Raw genomic sequence first — 12,128 nt, 5'->3', positions numbered from 1 at the left:
ATCACTGTAGTCAGTGTCCAAGCTGTAGTCGTCCTATTGTCTGAAGCTGTTCTATTTTCCCAAGTCCGGGTGTTTGACAGGACGCATCAGATGCCAGACTTGCTCATAGGAGGCTTTTGTTTAAAGGCAAAGGGACCACACCGCAGAGGAAGAGACACAAATAAGCATCAGAAGCTAGCGCCTTTCCCAGAGTGAGCTCCCCATGGGGAGCACCTGGGGTGAGCTGTCTCTGGTTTCTTCCATCAGGATCTGTGCGGGGAGCCTTGGTGTGGGGAGAGCTCACCCACAAAGCTCCCCATAGAGTTTGATCTAGTTGAGCCAGGCTAGTTAAACCAATATCAGGGAAATTGGGTGTCCTTTTCCCCACTGGGTGCTGAGTGTGGGGTCCTTATGATATTGTGAGGAAAAGAATTTTCTGAGACTTGCATGGGAGGATGAGTGGTTTTTATTTGTGGAATTACAACCCTGGGTTTCCAAAGTGCCATTCCAGTTATAGAAGTATAGCTGAGGGTTCAGTAGAGCTAAAAGCAAAGCCAGTGTCCAGAGTTTCCATTCCATGTTGCATCCGGGTCCAGTTCAGCATCATGGGTCATGTAGGCCAGTGTCAGGAAGAGGAGCAATAGAGCCCCACAAAGGCAGGCGTCAAGTGTTACACTCCAAGTTCACGAATTCCAATGTGTGAGGGATTAAATGTCTCAAATTTCATGCCCTGCCATGGCCATGCCCATTCTGGCCAATGACCTGTTCCCAGGTGTGACTGACAAGCAAATACCTTCCCAATGCCACCCCAACTCCACTGGGCATGTGTCTGTTCTCCCTCTGCAGTCCCTTCCCCCAGAGATCTGCAGGGAATAGAACGGTGGCTCCCTGGGGAAAGTAAAGCTTTAGCTTCCTGGTGAAACTGCCCAAATGATATGTCTATAATATTTGGCCTTCCCTTTGCTCCTTTCCTGTTATTAATAACTAGGTTAATGACAATGGTATCAAAATCAAGTAGGTTAGTTGTAAGTCATTAGTGCAGAAGTTAACCGTGGGGGTCTCCAGTGGCATTTTAGACCCTGAAAAGTCCATCACATATTCCACTGCCCCCTTTTTGTCTAAGAGTAAAAAGTAGGCACAGAAATGTCTCCAGAAATAAAGATAGAGCGTTTCCAGACCAGCTGCAAATCAGCTTCACCCTCCAGAGCGGTCGGTAGAGAAGGCCATGGAAGTTGCTTTCCTATGGACCAGCTGGTGAGGGCCCAGCAGACTGAATCCAGGTTTCCAGAAATGAACTAGCAAGCATCTGAGGTTAGGCAGGCATATGGATTCTGAGCTCTTCGGGAAATATTAACCCTGTACTTCTCAAGTACATACTAGAAGCCATTTACACACAATGGCTGTGACAGCATCGGTGCCTAAAATTCAAAATGCTTGCATCATAATCTGGTTGCTTCATATATATTCATTTGGGGGCTTTAATACTTCAAGGGGATAATCTGGTGACCAAATAAAGGAATTCTCATGACAAAATTGTATTTCAATAGAGGATACTAAGCTCTCAAAGGGAACATCCAAACAATATGAGCTTTATAGGTAAGGAAAGTATGTGGGGAAATTGAAGAAATTCAATTGCTGTTATTCATTAGCTGTGTCTGTTATCAATTACAATTATAATCACAAGAAGTGCAGACAAGGAAGCAGAAGACCTAGATTTTCTAGAGAGAACTTTGCTATCTGAAAGATCTGAGAAAAAGCTTCCCATGGTAATGCATCAAATGTGTTTTGTTTAAAAGAAGAATCAGATTCCAGTATTTTTATCTGGTTTTATTACTTACTATTTTATTTTTATTATCAACTTTATTTCTGTTCAATGAAACTAATTTTGAGAGTTTTAACTCACTTTTTCAAAGTATGGCATCATAACTACCTGTTTTTAAAACATTAAAAGCATGTTTCAAATGTAAAAATGATGAGTCATCTGGGGTCCTTTTAAGATGTAGATGCTGATTTCATAGATCTGGGGTGAAGCCTGAAATTCCCTTCTAATAAGCTCCCACGCAACATTGGTGCTACCATGTCCTGTCAACTAGCAGGGATGCTTTTTTTTTTTAAGTGACTCTCTGTGTGTATGTGAGCATGTGCGTAAATTCACAGGGACCTGTACATCAAGGGAATCATCTCAGAGTTAAGCCTGAAAATCTGCATTCCCAAAGAACAACAACCCCACCTAAGTTTATAAATACCCAAGTTTAAGAACTTCTTGGTTAAATGAACTTAACTGTCTGAGTTAACTTCCTGCTATGAAATTAGGTGGATCTAGTCTCACCCTCATGTTCTCCTGGGTCCTAAATTGAAGCGGGACACATTCTCTTACTTTGCAAGGCATCTGTTTCTTGACTTGCAAACAGCTGCCAAGTTCCCTGCCTAGATGTTCAAAACTGAATTAGGTCTGCTCTTTCCCTGTAAGAGCTAAGATAAAACTTTTTGTATTGTCCAAAGTTACCAGATTCGTTCTCCAAGTTAAGACCCAAAGAGCAGCTTCATACTTCTTTTGGAACTCAGCTAAAAATGAAATTTTAAAAAAGAATATGTGTGTGCGTGTGCGTGTATGTAAAAATTTTATTTTTACCCCATTATTGGTTTTTCTGGGACTACAACCTTAAACTCACTCTGAAATCCTTTTGTGCCTTCTCTCCATAACATCTCAGGTTATTACAGGAAAGATTTACCTAAATAAATACCTTCTACAATATGCGACACAGAATAGTGACATTAAAACCTAGTGCATAAGTTTCTTCCCTTTAAAGAATTACTTCTTTTGTTATTGCTATCCAGGTGTTATTGAATATAGCAAAGTAACATGACAATTTCTCATTCAGCCTAACAATGGTTTTTCATTTTCTTTTTTCCTTTCCTTACAGTATAAGCAAGTGGAACAATACATGTCATTCCATAAGTTGCCAGCTGATATGCGTCAGAAGATTCATGATTACTATGAGCACAGATACCAAGGGAAGATCTTTGATGAGGAAAATATTCTCAATGAACTGAACGATCCTCTGAGAGAGGTAAGGTTTCTAGTCCTGGGCCTCCTTGGTCATTGCTTTCTCTGTTTACGGGAAATCCTGAGGTCCATGCTATCACATTGATCAAAAGAAATATTGGAATTAAATGATAAGACATCTTTTTTTGCCCTTATTCTTTTTTTTTTAATATATTTTATTGATTTTTTACAGAGAGGAAGGGAGAGAGATAGAGAGTCAGAAACATCGATGAGAGAGAAACATCGACCAGCTGCCTCCTGCACATCTCCTACTGGAGATGTGCCCGCAACCCAGGTACATGCCCTTGACCGGAATCGAATCCGGGACCCTTCAGTCCGCAGGCCGACGCTCTATCCACTGAGCCAAACCGGTTTCGGCATGCCCTTATTCTTTATTATGTTTTTCCATACACATGTTTTTCATTGTTAAAAAAAAAATACTGGAAATTGCCCAAGTGGTGTGGCCTAGAGGTTGAATGTCAACCTATGAACCAGGAAGTCATGGTTCGATTCCTGGTCAGGGCACATGCCCAGGTTTCAGACTCAATCCCCACTGTGGGGCATGTAGAAGGCAGCCGATTAATGATTCTCTTCATTGAAGTTTCTATCTCTCTCTTCCTCTCCTTCTTCTCTGAAATCAATAAAAATATATTTAAAATAAATACTGGAAATTGTTTTAATTATGATTCTCAGAACTGTTTATTTCTGTAGCCCCAGTTATGAAAGTTCCTTCATGTGTCCTGATTGTCCATATCTTCCCAATCTTCCACCCTCTTATCATTATTACATATTGTTTCTTTATTTTTCTGATTTCCACTATTTTTCCATGTTTATTTTCCCTGTTCATCCCCTAGATTCACTCACAGACTCACCTCACCTGTTGCAAGTAATTTCTTATAACTTCATTACAATACTTTGCTTTGGGTCTTCTTTCCATCCTTCCCCAGAAATCCCCCCTCTGCCTACTAGAATGTTCAGGTCACCCCTGTACCGAAAGAACATTCTCTTTCTTGTTCGTATTTCTTAACAATGCTTTGCTCTTTTTTCTTTCTTTTACTACCAACCTTGTCAAAAGATTCCCAATATAATCCTTGCATTGTGATTTGATCACATCTTTACCAAAACTGTTCCCTTGAAAGTTATCAATGACCTGTTAATGATCAAGGCCTTTGCTTTTGAGCCCTTGTTGGGAACATTTAAACTGTTAATAAAATACACATCTGAGGTTTTGTTTTGTTTTGTTTTGTTTTGTTTGGGGAGGAGGGGCAACTTCAGCACTGAACCATTACTGAGCCATTGACTTGACATTCTGCCTTTCTGAATTTGCTCTCTTCTATTTATTTGACCTCACACTTCCATTCTGTAAATTTGAGCTCCAAGTTCTTGCCATAAACTCCAGTTTCTCAAAAGTTACATGATACCACCCAGCCTCATACGTATGATAAGCTATTTCATAAAGTAATGTAATCATTCAATGCTGAAATATTTATCTTTTGAAATCTCCATAAATATTTCAGTCATTTTCTTACATTCATGTGAAATAGAAAACATTGTTCCTTTTTTTGAATTTTTTCCCCGCTCTTCACATTCAGTCAATCACCAAATGCTAATCAATTAACTGTGGTAAGACATCTTATGCCCAGACCCTTGTCTTCTTTCCTAATACCATCACCCGAACTGTGTTCTTCTCACAGGGAGTAGCTGCACCATAACTAGTTGCCTTCCATCCTTTCGTTTGTTTCTCTGCCACTGAAAATTTCACCAATGTCAGATTAATCTTCCTTTATGGTTACAAGCTGCTCATTTCTCTGCTCTGAAACTTTGTCTTTCCATTTCAAATCAAATCACATAAAGCCCCTTAAGCTCCCATCCGAGCCCTTCTGTGCAGGATATCTTCTATGCTAATGATTAGCTTGTATTCTCAATAAAGTCCTCAATCAAATAGGAATAAGTATATCTTTTTGCATTGGGAAACAAAATTCAATTATCTTTATATTTAAAAAAGGTAAGATTTTGTTTGTTTGTTTTTAAATCTCTATATGCTTAGCTTTTTCTCTTGGTTGGACTTCAGAATCTGTATTAAATCCAAATCCCCTTCACTGAGGAGCAGAATCTTAGGACATCGGAAGCAGGTTGGGTTCCCTGAGGCCTGGAGAGATTCCAAGGAGGGTGGGTCAGGCCATAGCAGGGAGACATAGGTAATCCCAGAGATAGTGTCAGGGATGAAGATAGATCAAAACACAGGAGGCTACAATAAAACTACAAATTTATTTTAAATGAGCAGGGACAGGTAAGGATTCCAGAATTAAATGTTATGGAAGGAATACAGAAAGACAATAGAAAAAGTGATCATAAAAATGGACCCTAGGAACTCGAATGCTTAAATGCAAAGCATTCCTCTGTACTACAAATTCTCAACATAATGTAAAATCAGGATAACAAGAAAATGTTCCTAATCGTGTGTTTTGCTACCTACCTGCTCTTGCCATGCTTTCATGTACTCTGATCATCAGTAGAAAATATTCCACTCTCATTTTCCCTCCTAATGCCATCCACGGGCATAACTCCCATTTCCTCATTTCCTGCAACTGTTCCATCATTAAGTGATGATGAATTGTTTCCTTGAATTTTCAAATGTCATAGTTCAGGGTCTCAGCATCCTTTACTTCAACTGCTGAAGTGCACTCTCAACTTTTCTCCCTGCCTTTCATCTCAGCGGAAAAAAGTAAGGCTACTCTAGACGGATATAAAACACAAGTTTAACGGTGTTACTCTGTTCTTAGAACCTGATCATGACCTTCTATCCCCTGTAAGAAAAAGTCCAACTTCTTGACAGGCCACATAAGGTGCTCCATGGCCTGACTCCATCTTCATTTCTTTACATTCTTGCTTCATCAGCTGAGAATTGTTGATAATTTGGGGGGAATGCTATTGATTGCCCCTTTGCCTTGCCTCATGCTACCCTGTCTATCTTCAACCCCTTCTGCTGAGCTTACCTTCTTCTTTTCATTAAACACTCTTACAGGGCACAGCATTCTTCCTAATTTCTCCCTGACCACTCCTTCTCTGTCACTACACTTTTACTTTTTATTTATTTTTTTTAAGCCTCACCCAAAGACATGTTTTCCTTGATTTTAGGGAGAGAGAGGAAGGGAGGAGAAGGAGAGAGAGAGTGAGAAAGAGGAACATCAATGTGAGAGAGAAACATTGATTGGTTGCCTCCCCCATGCACCTCAAGCTGGGATCAAACCTGCAACCTGGTTGTGTGCCCTCACCAGGAATCAAACCTATGACCTTTGGTGCATGCGATGACCATACTGAGCCACACTGGTGAGGACAAAACTATGAGCTTCTTGAGTGCAGAGACTGTGTCTTAATATCTTTGTCTCTCTAGTGACCAGTATATGCTAGGAACTCATTAAATGTGTACTGAGTGAATGATCTTTAATAGAATTAAGAATGAAAAACAGGGTGAGAATCAAGGCTACTTAATAAAAATAGAGATCCTAGAAGTGGAAGCATGAAATGCTCACACACTTAACACCTTAAAAAGGTGAAAACAATGTTCTCCAATTGTTTATTTGCTCTTCAGCCTTTGCTTTTCTGGCATTGGACTCACACAAAAGCCTAAATTTGATGTTATACTGAATTAAGAATTCATTAGCAAGGAAGCAGGATGAGCAAGATAGGAAAGTAGGGAAAGGCATCTGCAGAGACATAGAAGTCATTGTTCAAATACACCTTGAATCTAAACAAGGCAGACATGTTTTCTGAAGAAAAGTTCAATAAGAACAATGGGGAATATATCTCGCTCCCTATTACATTGGAGTAATTTGTACTGGCTATCTTCAACTCATAGTGACAGATCATGAGACATATTTGGAAAATAGTGAAATACATTATTCCACCTTCCAAAAGCTGCATTCCAATTGGAAGATGAGGCACAAACTTATGCAAAGGTGTATCTTGGTCACTGTTGTGCCTCTAGTGTCAGAAGGTACCTGGCACATAGAAGACACTGAATGATTGATACATCAAATGTCAGATCAGTGAAACTAGGACACTCAGAAAGGGAGAGTTGGATTCTTTGATATATATATCCTGTGACAGAAGGTAAAAATATATGATGTGTTTGGTATACATATACACACACCACGTACAATTGCTGATCGTGTCTGTACAATTTTGAGTCAACAACCATCATATTTGTAATAAGACTTTTAACTTAAAATGCTTTATTATCTGGAAGGCTCATTTTTATGAAAGTATTTCACATAATTTCAGATTCTAATGTATACTTAAGAGCAGTGAGTTTTGCTAATACAGCCTGGATACTCAGAAATGTATAAAAGTGAAGGTAAGTCATACCTTCAGACTCTCCAAAACTTACACAAAAAAAGCCTATTGCTTGAAAATAGAGAAGCTAAAATGCAATGTTTAGGAATATGAATGTCATTATATATTTATAACCAATTAAGTTCACATTATGTTTTATCCACTTTATTCCCAAGCCTTTCTTTTCAATGTGTTTGAAGACTTTTAAGTATGAAAAAATTTTAGTGTAGAAAATGGCATAATTATGAATGTGTGTGACCTTAGAAAGCCTTGCAAAAGTCTTGTATCCTGCATTTGCAAATGAATTCAGTTAGTAGATATCTCAAAAGCACTGCTTTATTGAAAGCATTCTCCTATTTCTATTTCTGAGGCACAAACTAGATGCTTTATCTTATTCCTATGTTGGAGACAAATTGCTGAAATGCCCTTAACCTGGCTCATTCTTAATGCTCAAATCTCAACACAAATGTCACCTCCTTATAGAGGCCTGAGAGAAGGTTATCTAAACTAGTTCTCCGCATCGTTCTTTTCACATCAGCCTTTTTCTTGTGTACACATCGCTCTATTGTCTTGTGGTCCCTTTATCATTATTTCTTAATTGTTCATTCTGTAACTCTGGACCCTGGAAACAAGGACTTTTTCTTAACTGCCACTGTAATCCCAGTTCCTAGATCAGTCAATGATGGCAAACCTTTTGAGCTCGGCATGTCAGCATTTTGAAAAACCCTAACTTAACTCTGGTGCTGTGTCACATATAGAAACTTTTTGATATTTGCAACCAAACTAAAACAAAGATTTATATTTTTGATATTTATTTTATATATTTAAATGCCATTTAACAAAGAAAAATCAACCAAAAAAATGAGTTCACGTGTCACCTCTGACACGTGTGTCATAGGTTCGCCATCACTGCCCTAGATAGTACTTATATAATAAGTACATGCTGGATAAATTTAAAAAAGGCAAATTAAATAAGGATCTCACACTTGTCAAATCATCTCAAAGAATCATTGACTGTTAGAGCTTGGAGAGAGCAAATATGGTGCGTGGATGGCTAAGAAAGTGACACCCAGAGCTTTGCAGCACTGTGCACAACCCTGTCTCCATATCACTTCAGATTATACTGTGGGCAGTGTTGTTTCCGACATCCAACAAATAGATGCTGGCCTCTTTAGAGTCCTCTGTGCTTTTGTTTTGATGTAGGCACTGTAGGCCAGAAGGTCCTATTTTGCATGTGGTTGTTTGCATTTTCTTTTGAACCTCGTCCAGTTTAATACATTAGGGATTTATTGCAGAATCAGTGAGGGGTGTGAGGGCTGCTTCAGTGGAGCACCATTGTAGGTATGTAAATACTCTTGTCCAATCTTTATAACCCAATAGAAAGTGATATTTTTTCTTGTATTGCTATGCCCAGTCTGACTAGAATATTGTCAGTGGCTCATAAAACAAATGTTCCTGGTTTCACCATCCATACCTGAGTGGTGAGCCACCTGATAATGGAGAGGATTCTGAGCAGCAGGTACATTTGTATGTTTATCTTGGGGCTTGAGTATGCGACCGACCGGCACACCCGCTCCAGGAGGATCAGCAGCATTCCAGAAGGTGACGGTGATGTCATCTAAAAAAATGACCCTCATTCCACTGTGCACTAAAATACATGGGCCAGAAAGTAGAGGAATAACTATAATTTTCTGAGAAAAATTCTTAAGATAGTACCAGAAACTTGGCATTTTAAATTATAGCTCTCACTCTGTGATGTATTATCTAGAATCTGGAATCTTCACTGTCGATTTGCTCTGTGTCTGTGCTAGTCAGAATTCAGAGTCTGCAAAACTGGACTCCAGGGCCATCTAGAAGGATGGGCTGGTATTGGATTGGAATCCCAGCATTACCTGACCTGGCTCTCCCTGGAGAGCCCTCCCCCTTCTCCTCCATCCATTTATAATATACTCCTCTTTTCCCCTGGCTGCGCAGAAGTATTCAAAGGCTTATGTTTTGAATGGTTTAAATCCCTTTTGTGATATTCTCAGTGCCATCAATAGCTATACATATACTTTCAGTTATATAATAAATAATGAATGAGAACCTACTAGGGAGGGGCTGAGAGCATGGCCCTGAGTCCACAACTTACTCTATATACGACTTTGGGCTATTTCATAACTTACATGCATTTCATTTACCTCTTCTGCAAATGTGAATGATGATGATAACTCTCATAGCATCATTATAAAGATTAAATGAGCAAAAAAATATAAAAATTAGAAAGAGTGCTTGGCACAAAGTAAATATAGGTAAATGTAATTCTTGGTATTGCTATGATTCCATGAAGAACAGGGTACAGCCCTAGCCCGCATGGCTGCTACACCCTACTGAGAGCCAGAGATCTAAATGAACATCCATTCCCGTGTTCTCAGTGCTGTGCTAGGGTCCCTCAGAGGGTGTCAGACCCACCCGGGAGGCACACCAAGCCCAGCCTCATCCTGTCTCATTTCTGCTGGAATTTATTCAAACAATCTGCTTCGAAGCTCTCCCTTCATTTTAGCAGCCGGCTTTCAGGATGCAATGACTTAGCGTTAAAACTTGGCATTGAAACTTTAGGTTCCTGAGACTATGGCTGCTTTAATGAAAGCAGACAGTACAGTTAAAATGAAAAACCAATTGGACCGATTCAGTGAACTCCACAGCGCAGCTCATGGGAACCTGTTGGGATGTGTACAAAATAAAAGTCTATTTTGAACATGATCAGATTTACACTGATTCGAGTAGAGCAAAATGGCAAACTTAATGGTGGAGAGAGAGGTTAATGCCCTCCTGAGCCTGTCTCCAAAGTTTAGAACTGGTCTATTTTTAAACAATGAGTGTGAAGAGCCAGGGGCTGAAAATAGGTTCAGATCATGTGTCCCGGGAGAATATAGGGCGTTGGTGTATTTCATTTGCACAGAACATGAATCGGGCTGAGAGTATAATACTGTCCTTCTGACCTTTACTTCTCCCAATAGACTGTCAGGGAAGACAGCATAATTTGCATGCTTATTTATTTAGTGCAATTCTAAATCATTTTTAAAAGTACATATTGTTGACTTTTTAAATACTTTATATAAATGTGTTTAGTTAAAATGAACTAAAACAGGTTAGAATCATAGTACTATAAAGCTATACAGAGATATTATGAATTAGCAGATACTCATATAGCAGTCAAAGTAACAAGAGACTAGAAAAACTATGTAAGTAGCCTGGTCATTTCGTGGTCACATTATGGAGCAAAGAAATTAGGTCTTCTTCTCTCTTCTGGCCAGAGCTTTTCTCCTGCATCCCTAGTTTCTAGAAAACAAATAGATTTATTAATATGCGCAGGATATCGATCCAAGTGCGATGGGAAAGTAAATAATAAAATGTCATTTCCAGTCTCAAAATTCTTACTATATGCTTGTGGAGACAAGATATAAAGACATTAAAAAATATGAAACAGCCCTGACTGGTTTGGCTCAGTGGATAGTGTCGGCCTATGGAATCAAGGTTCCCAGGTTCAATTCTGGTCAAGGGCATGTACCTTGGTTGGGGGCACATACCCAGTAGGGGGTGTGCAGGAGGCAGCTGATCAATGTTTCTTTCTCATCAATGTTTCTAACTCTTTATCCTTCTCCTTTCCTCTCTGTAAAAAATCAATAAAATATATTTTTAAAAAATATGAAACAAAATTAAAATGCATTACTAAAAATACAAGACATGTAGAAAGTCACATATGATTCATTACCAGAGAAATACAGATACTATATACTAAATTTCAAAATTGATTAAAGAGCCCTGAGCAGTGTGGCTCAGTTGGTTGGATGTCATCCAGTGCACCAAAGGGTTGCCAGTTCAATTCCATCTCAGGGCACATGCCCAAGTTGTGGGCTCGATCCTTGGTAGGGGCATGCAGGAGGCAGTTGATTAGTGTTTCACTCTCACATCAATGTTTCTTTCTCTCTCTTCCTTCCTCTCTTTCTAAAAATCAATAAAAAAATCTTTTAAAAAATAGATTAAAGACTTAAAAACCATCTTGACATGGGTCTTGGCAATGATTTTTTTCTATACAAAACCTAAAGCACACGCAACCTCTTTAAGCAGTAAGACCTGCTTGTATGGGCCGATTTTCTTACACATTCAGTCAACATCATGCAATTTAGAAGACAAACCACTAGATCAATAGAACCTACTTGGGCATGCTGAGGGAAATCTATTTCTTAAATTGTTTCCATTTGTTTGTTTTTTTATTTAAAAAAATGACGTGTGTGTAGTTTACAATTCACTTTTCAAATGTATTGTATCAACAGGTCAGCTTTATCATAAGAATCCTGTATTTTATGCCTGGATTTTTGCCAAAAGGGAGTTTTATTTATTAAGAACATCTTGGCATTTCTTCTTCTGAACCTTGGCACCCACCTCATCTTTGGTCTTTAATAAACAGTCCCCAACTCAACGTTTTTTTTCAATCAAACCCATATCCCCTTACTAAATTACATTGAAATCATTATTTCTTTGAAATGTTATAGAATATATATTCTCTACCATTTATTTGATCTTAACCAGATATTGTTTAATAGCTATGAGGTTAATAATAGAGAACATTAAGTGAATTGTTTAATCATGGCGGTCATCTACAATGGAGTTGCTAGTGTTCCCTCTGGTTTACGGATGAGAAGGTTAAGATTTCTAGAGTTCGAGTCCCTTTCTGTGGGTACAGAGCAAGTTAGTTTTGGAATTAGGGATTAAGGGCAGACATGCA

The 12,128-nt window shown here is 38.8% G+C and overlaps 1 protein-coding gene across 1 annotated transcript in view; it reads left to right on the top strand.

The window, feature by feature from the left end:
* The window catches only part of HCN1 (hyperpolarization activated cyclic nucleotide gated potassium channel 1), a 302,101-nt gene that overhangs the window by 248,377 nt on the left and 41,596 nt on the right, over positions 1-12,128 (top strand). Inside the window, exon 5 of the mRNA XM_036310979.1 lies at positions 2,904-3,050. Coding sequence (XP_036166872.1) covers positions 2,904-3,050 — 147 coding nt within the window. The remainder of the gene's footprint in view (positions 1-2,903; positions 3,051-12,128) is intronic.

This window comes from Myotis myotis, unplaced genomic scaffold (assembly GCF_014108235.1).
Source record: "Myotis myotis isolate mMyoMyo1 unplaced genomic scaffold, mMyoMyo1.p scaffold_m19_p_5, whole genome shotgun sequence".
NCBI lineage: Eukaryota > Metazoa > Chordata > Mammalia > Chiroptera > Vespertilionidae > Myotis > Myotis myotis.
Note: the sequence above shows the minus strand (reverse complement) of the source record. Positions and strands in the feature narration are given on the sequence as shown.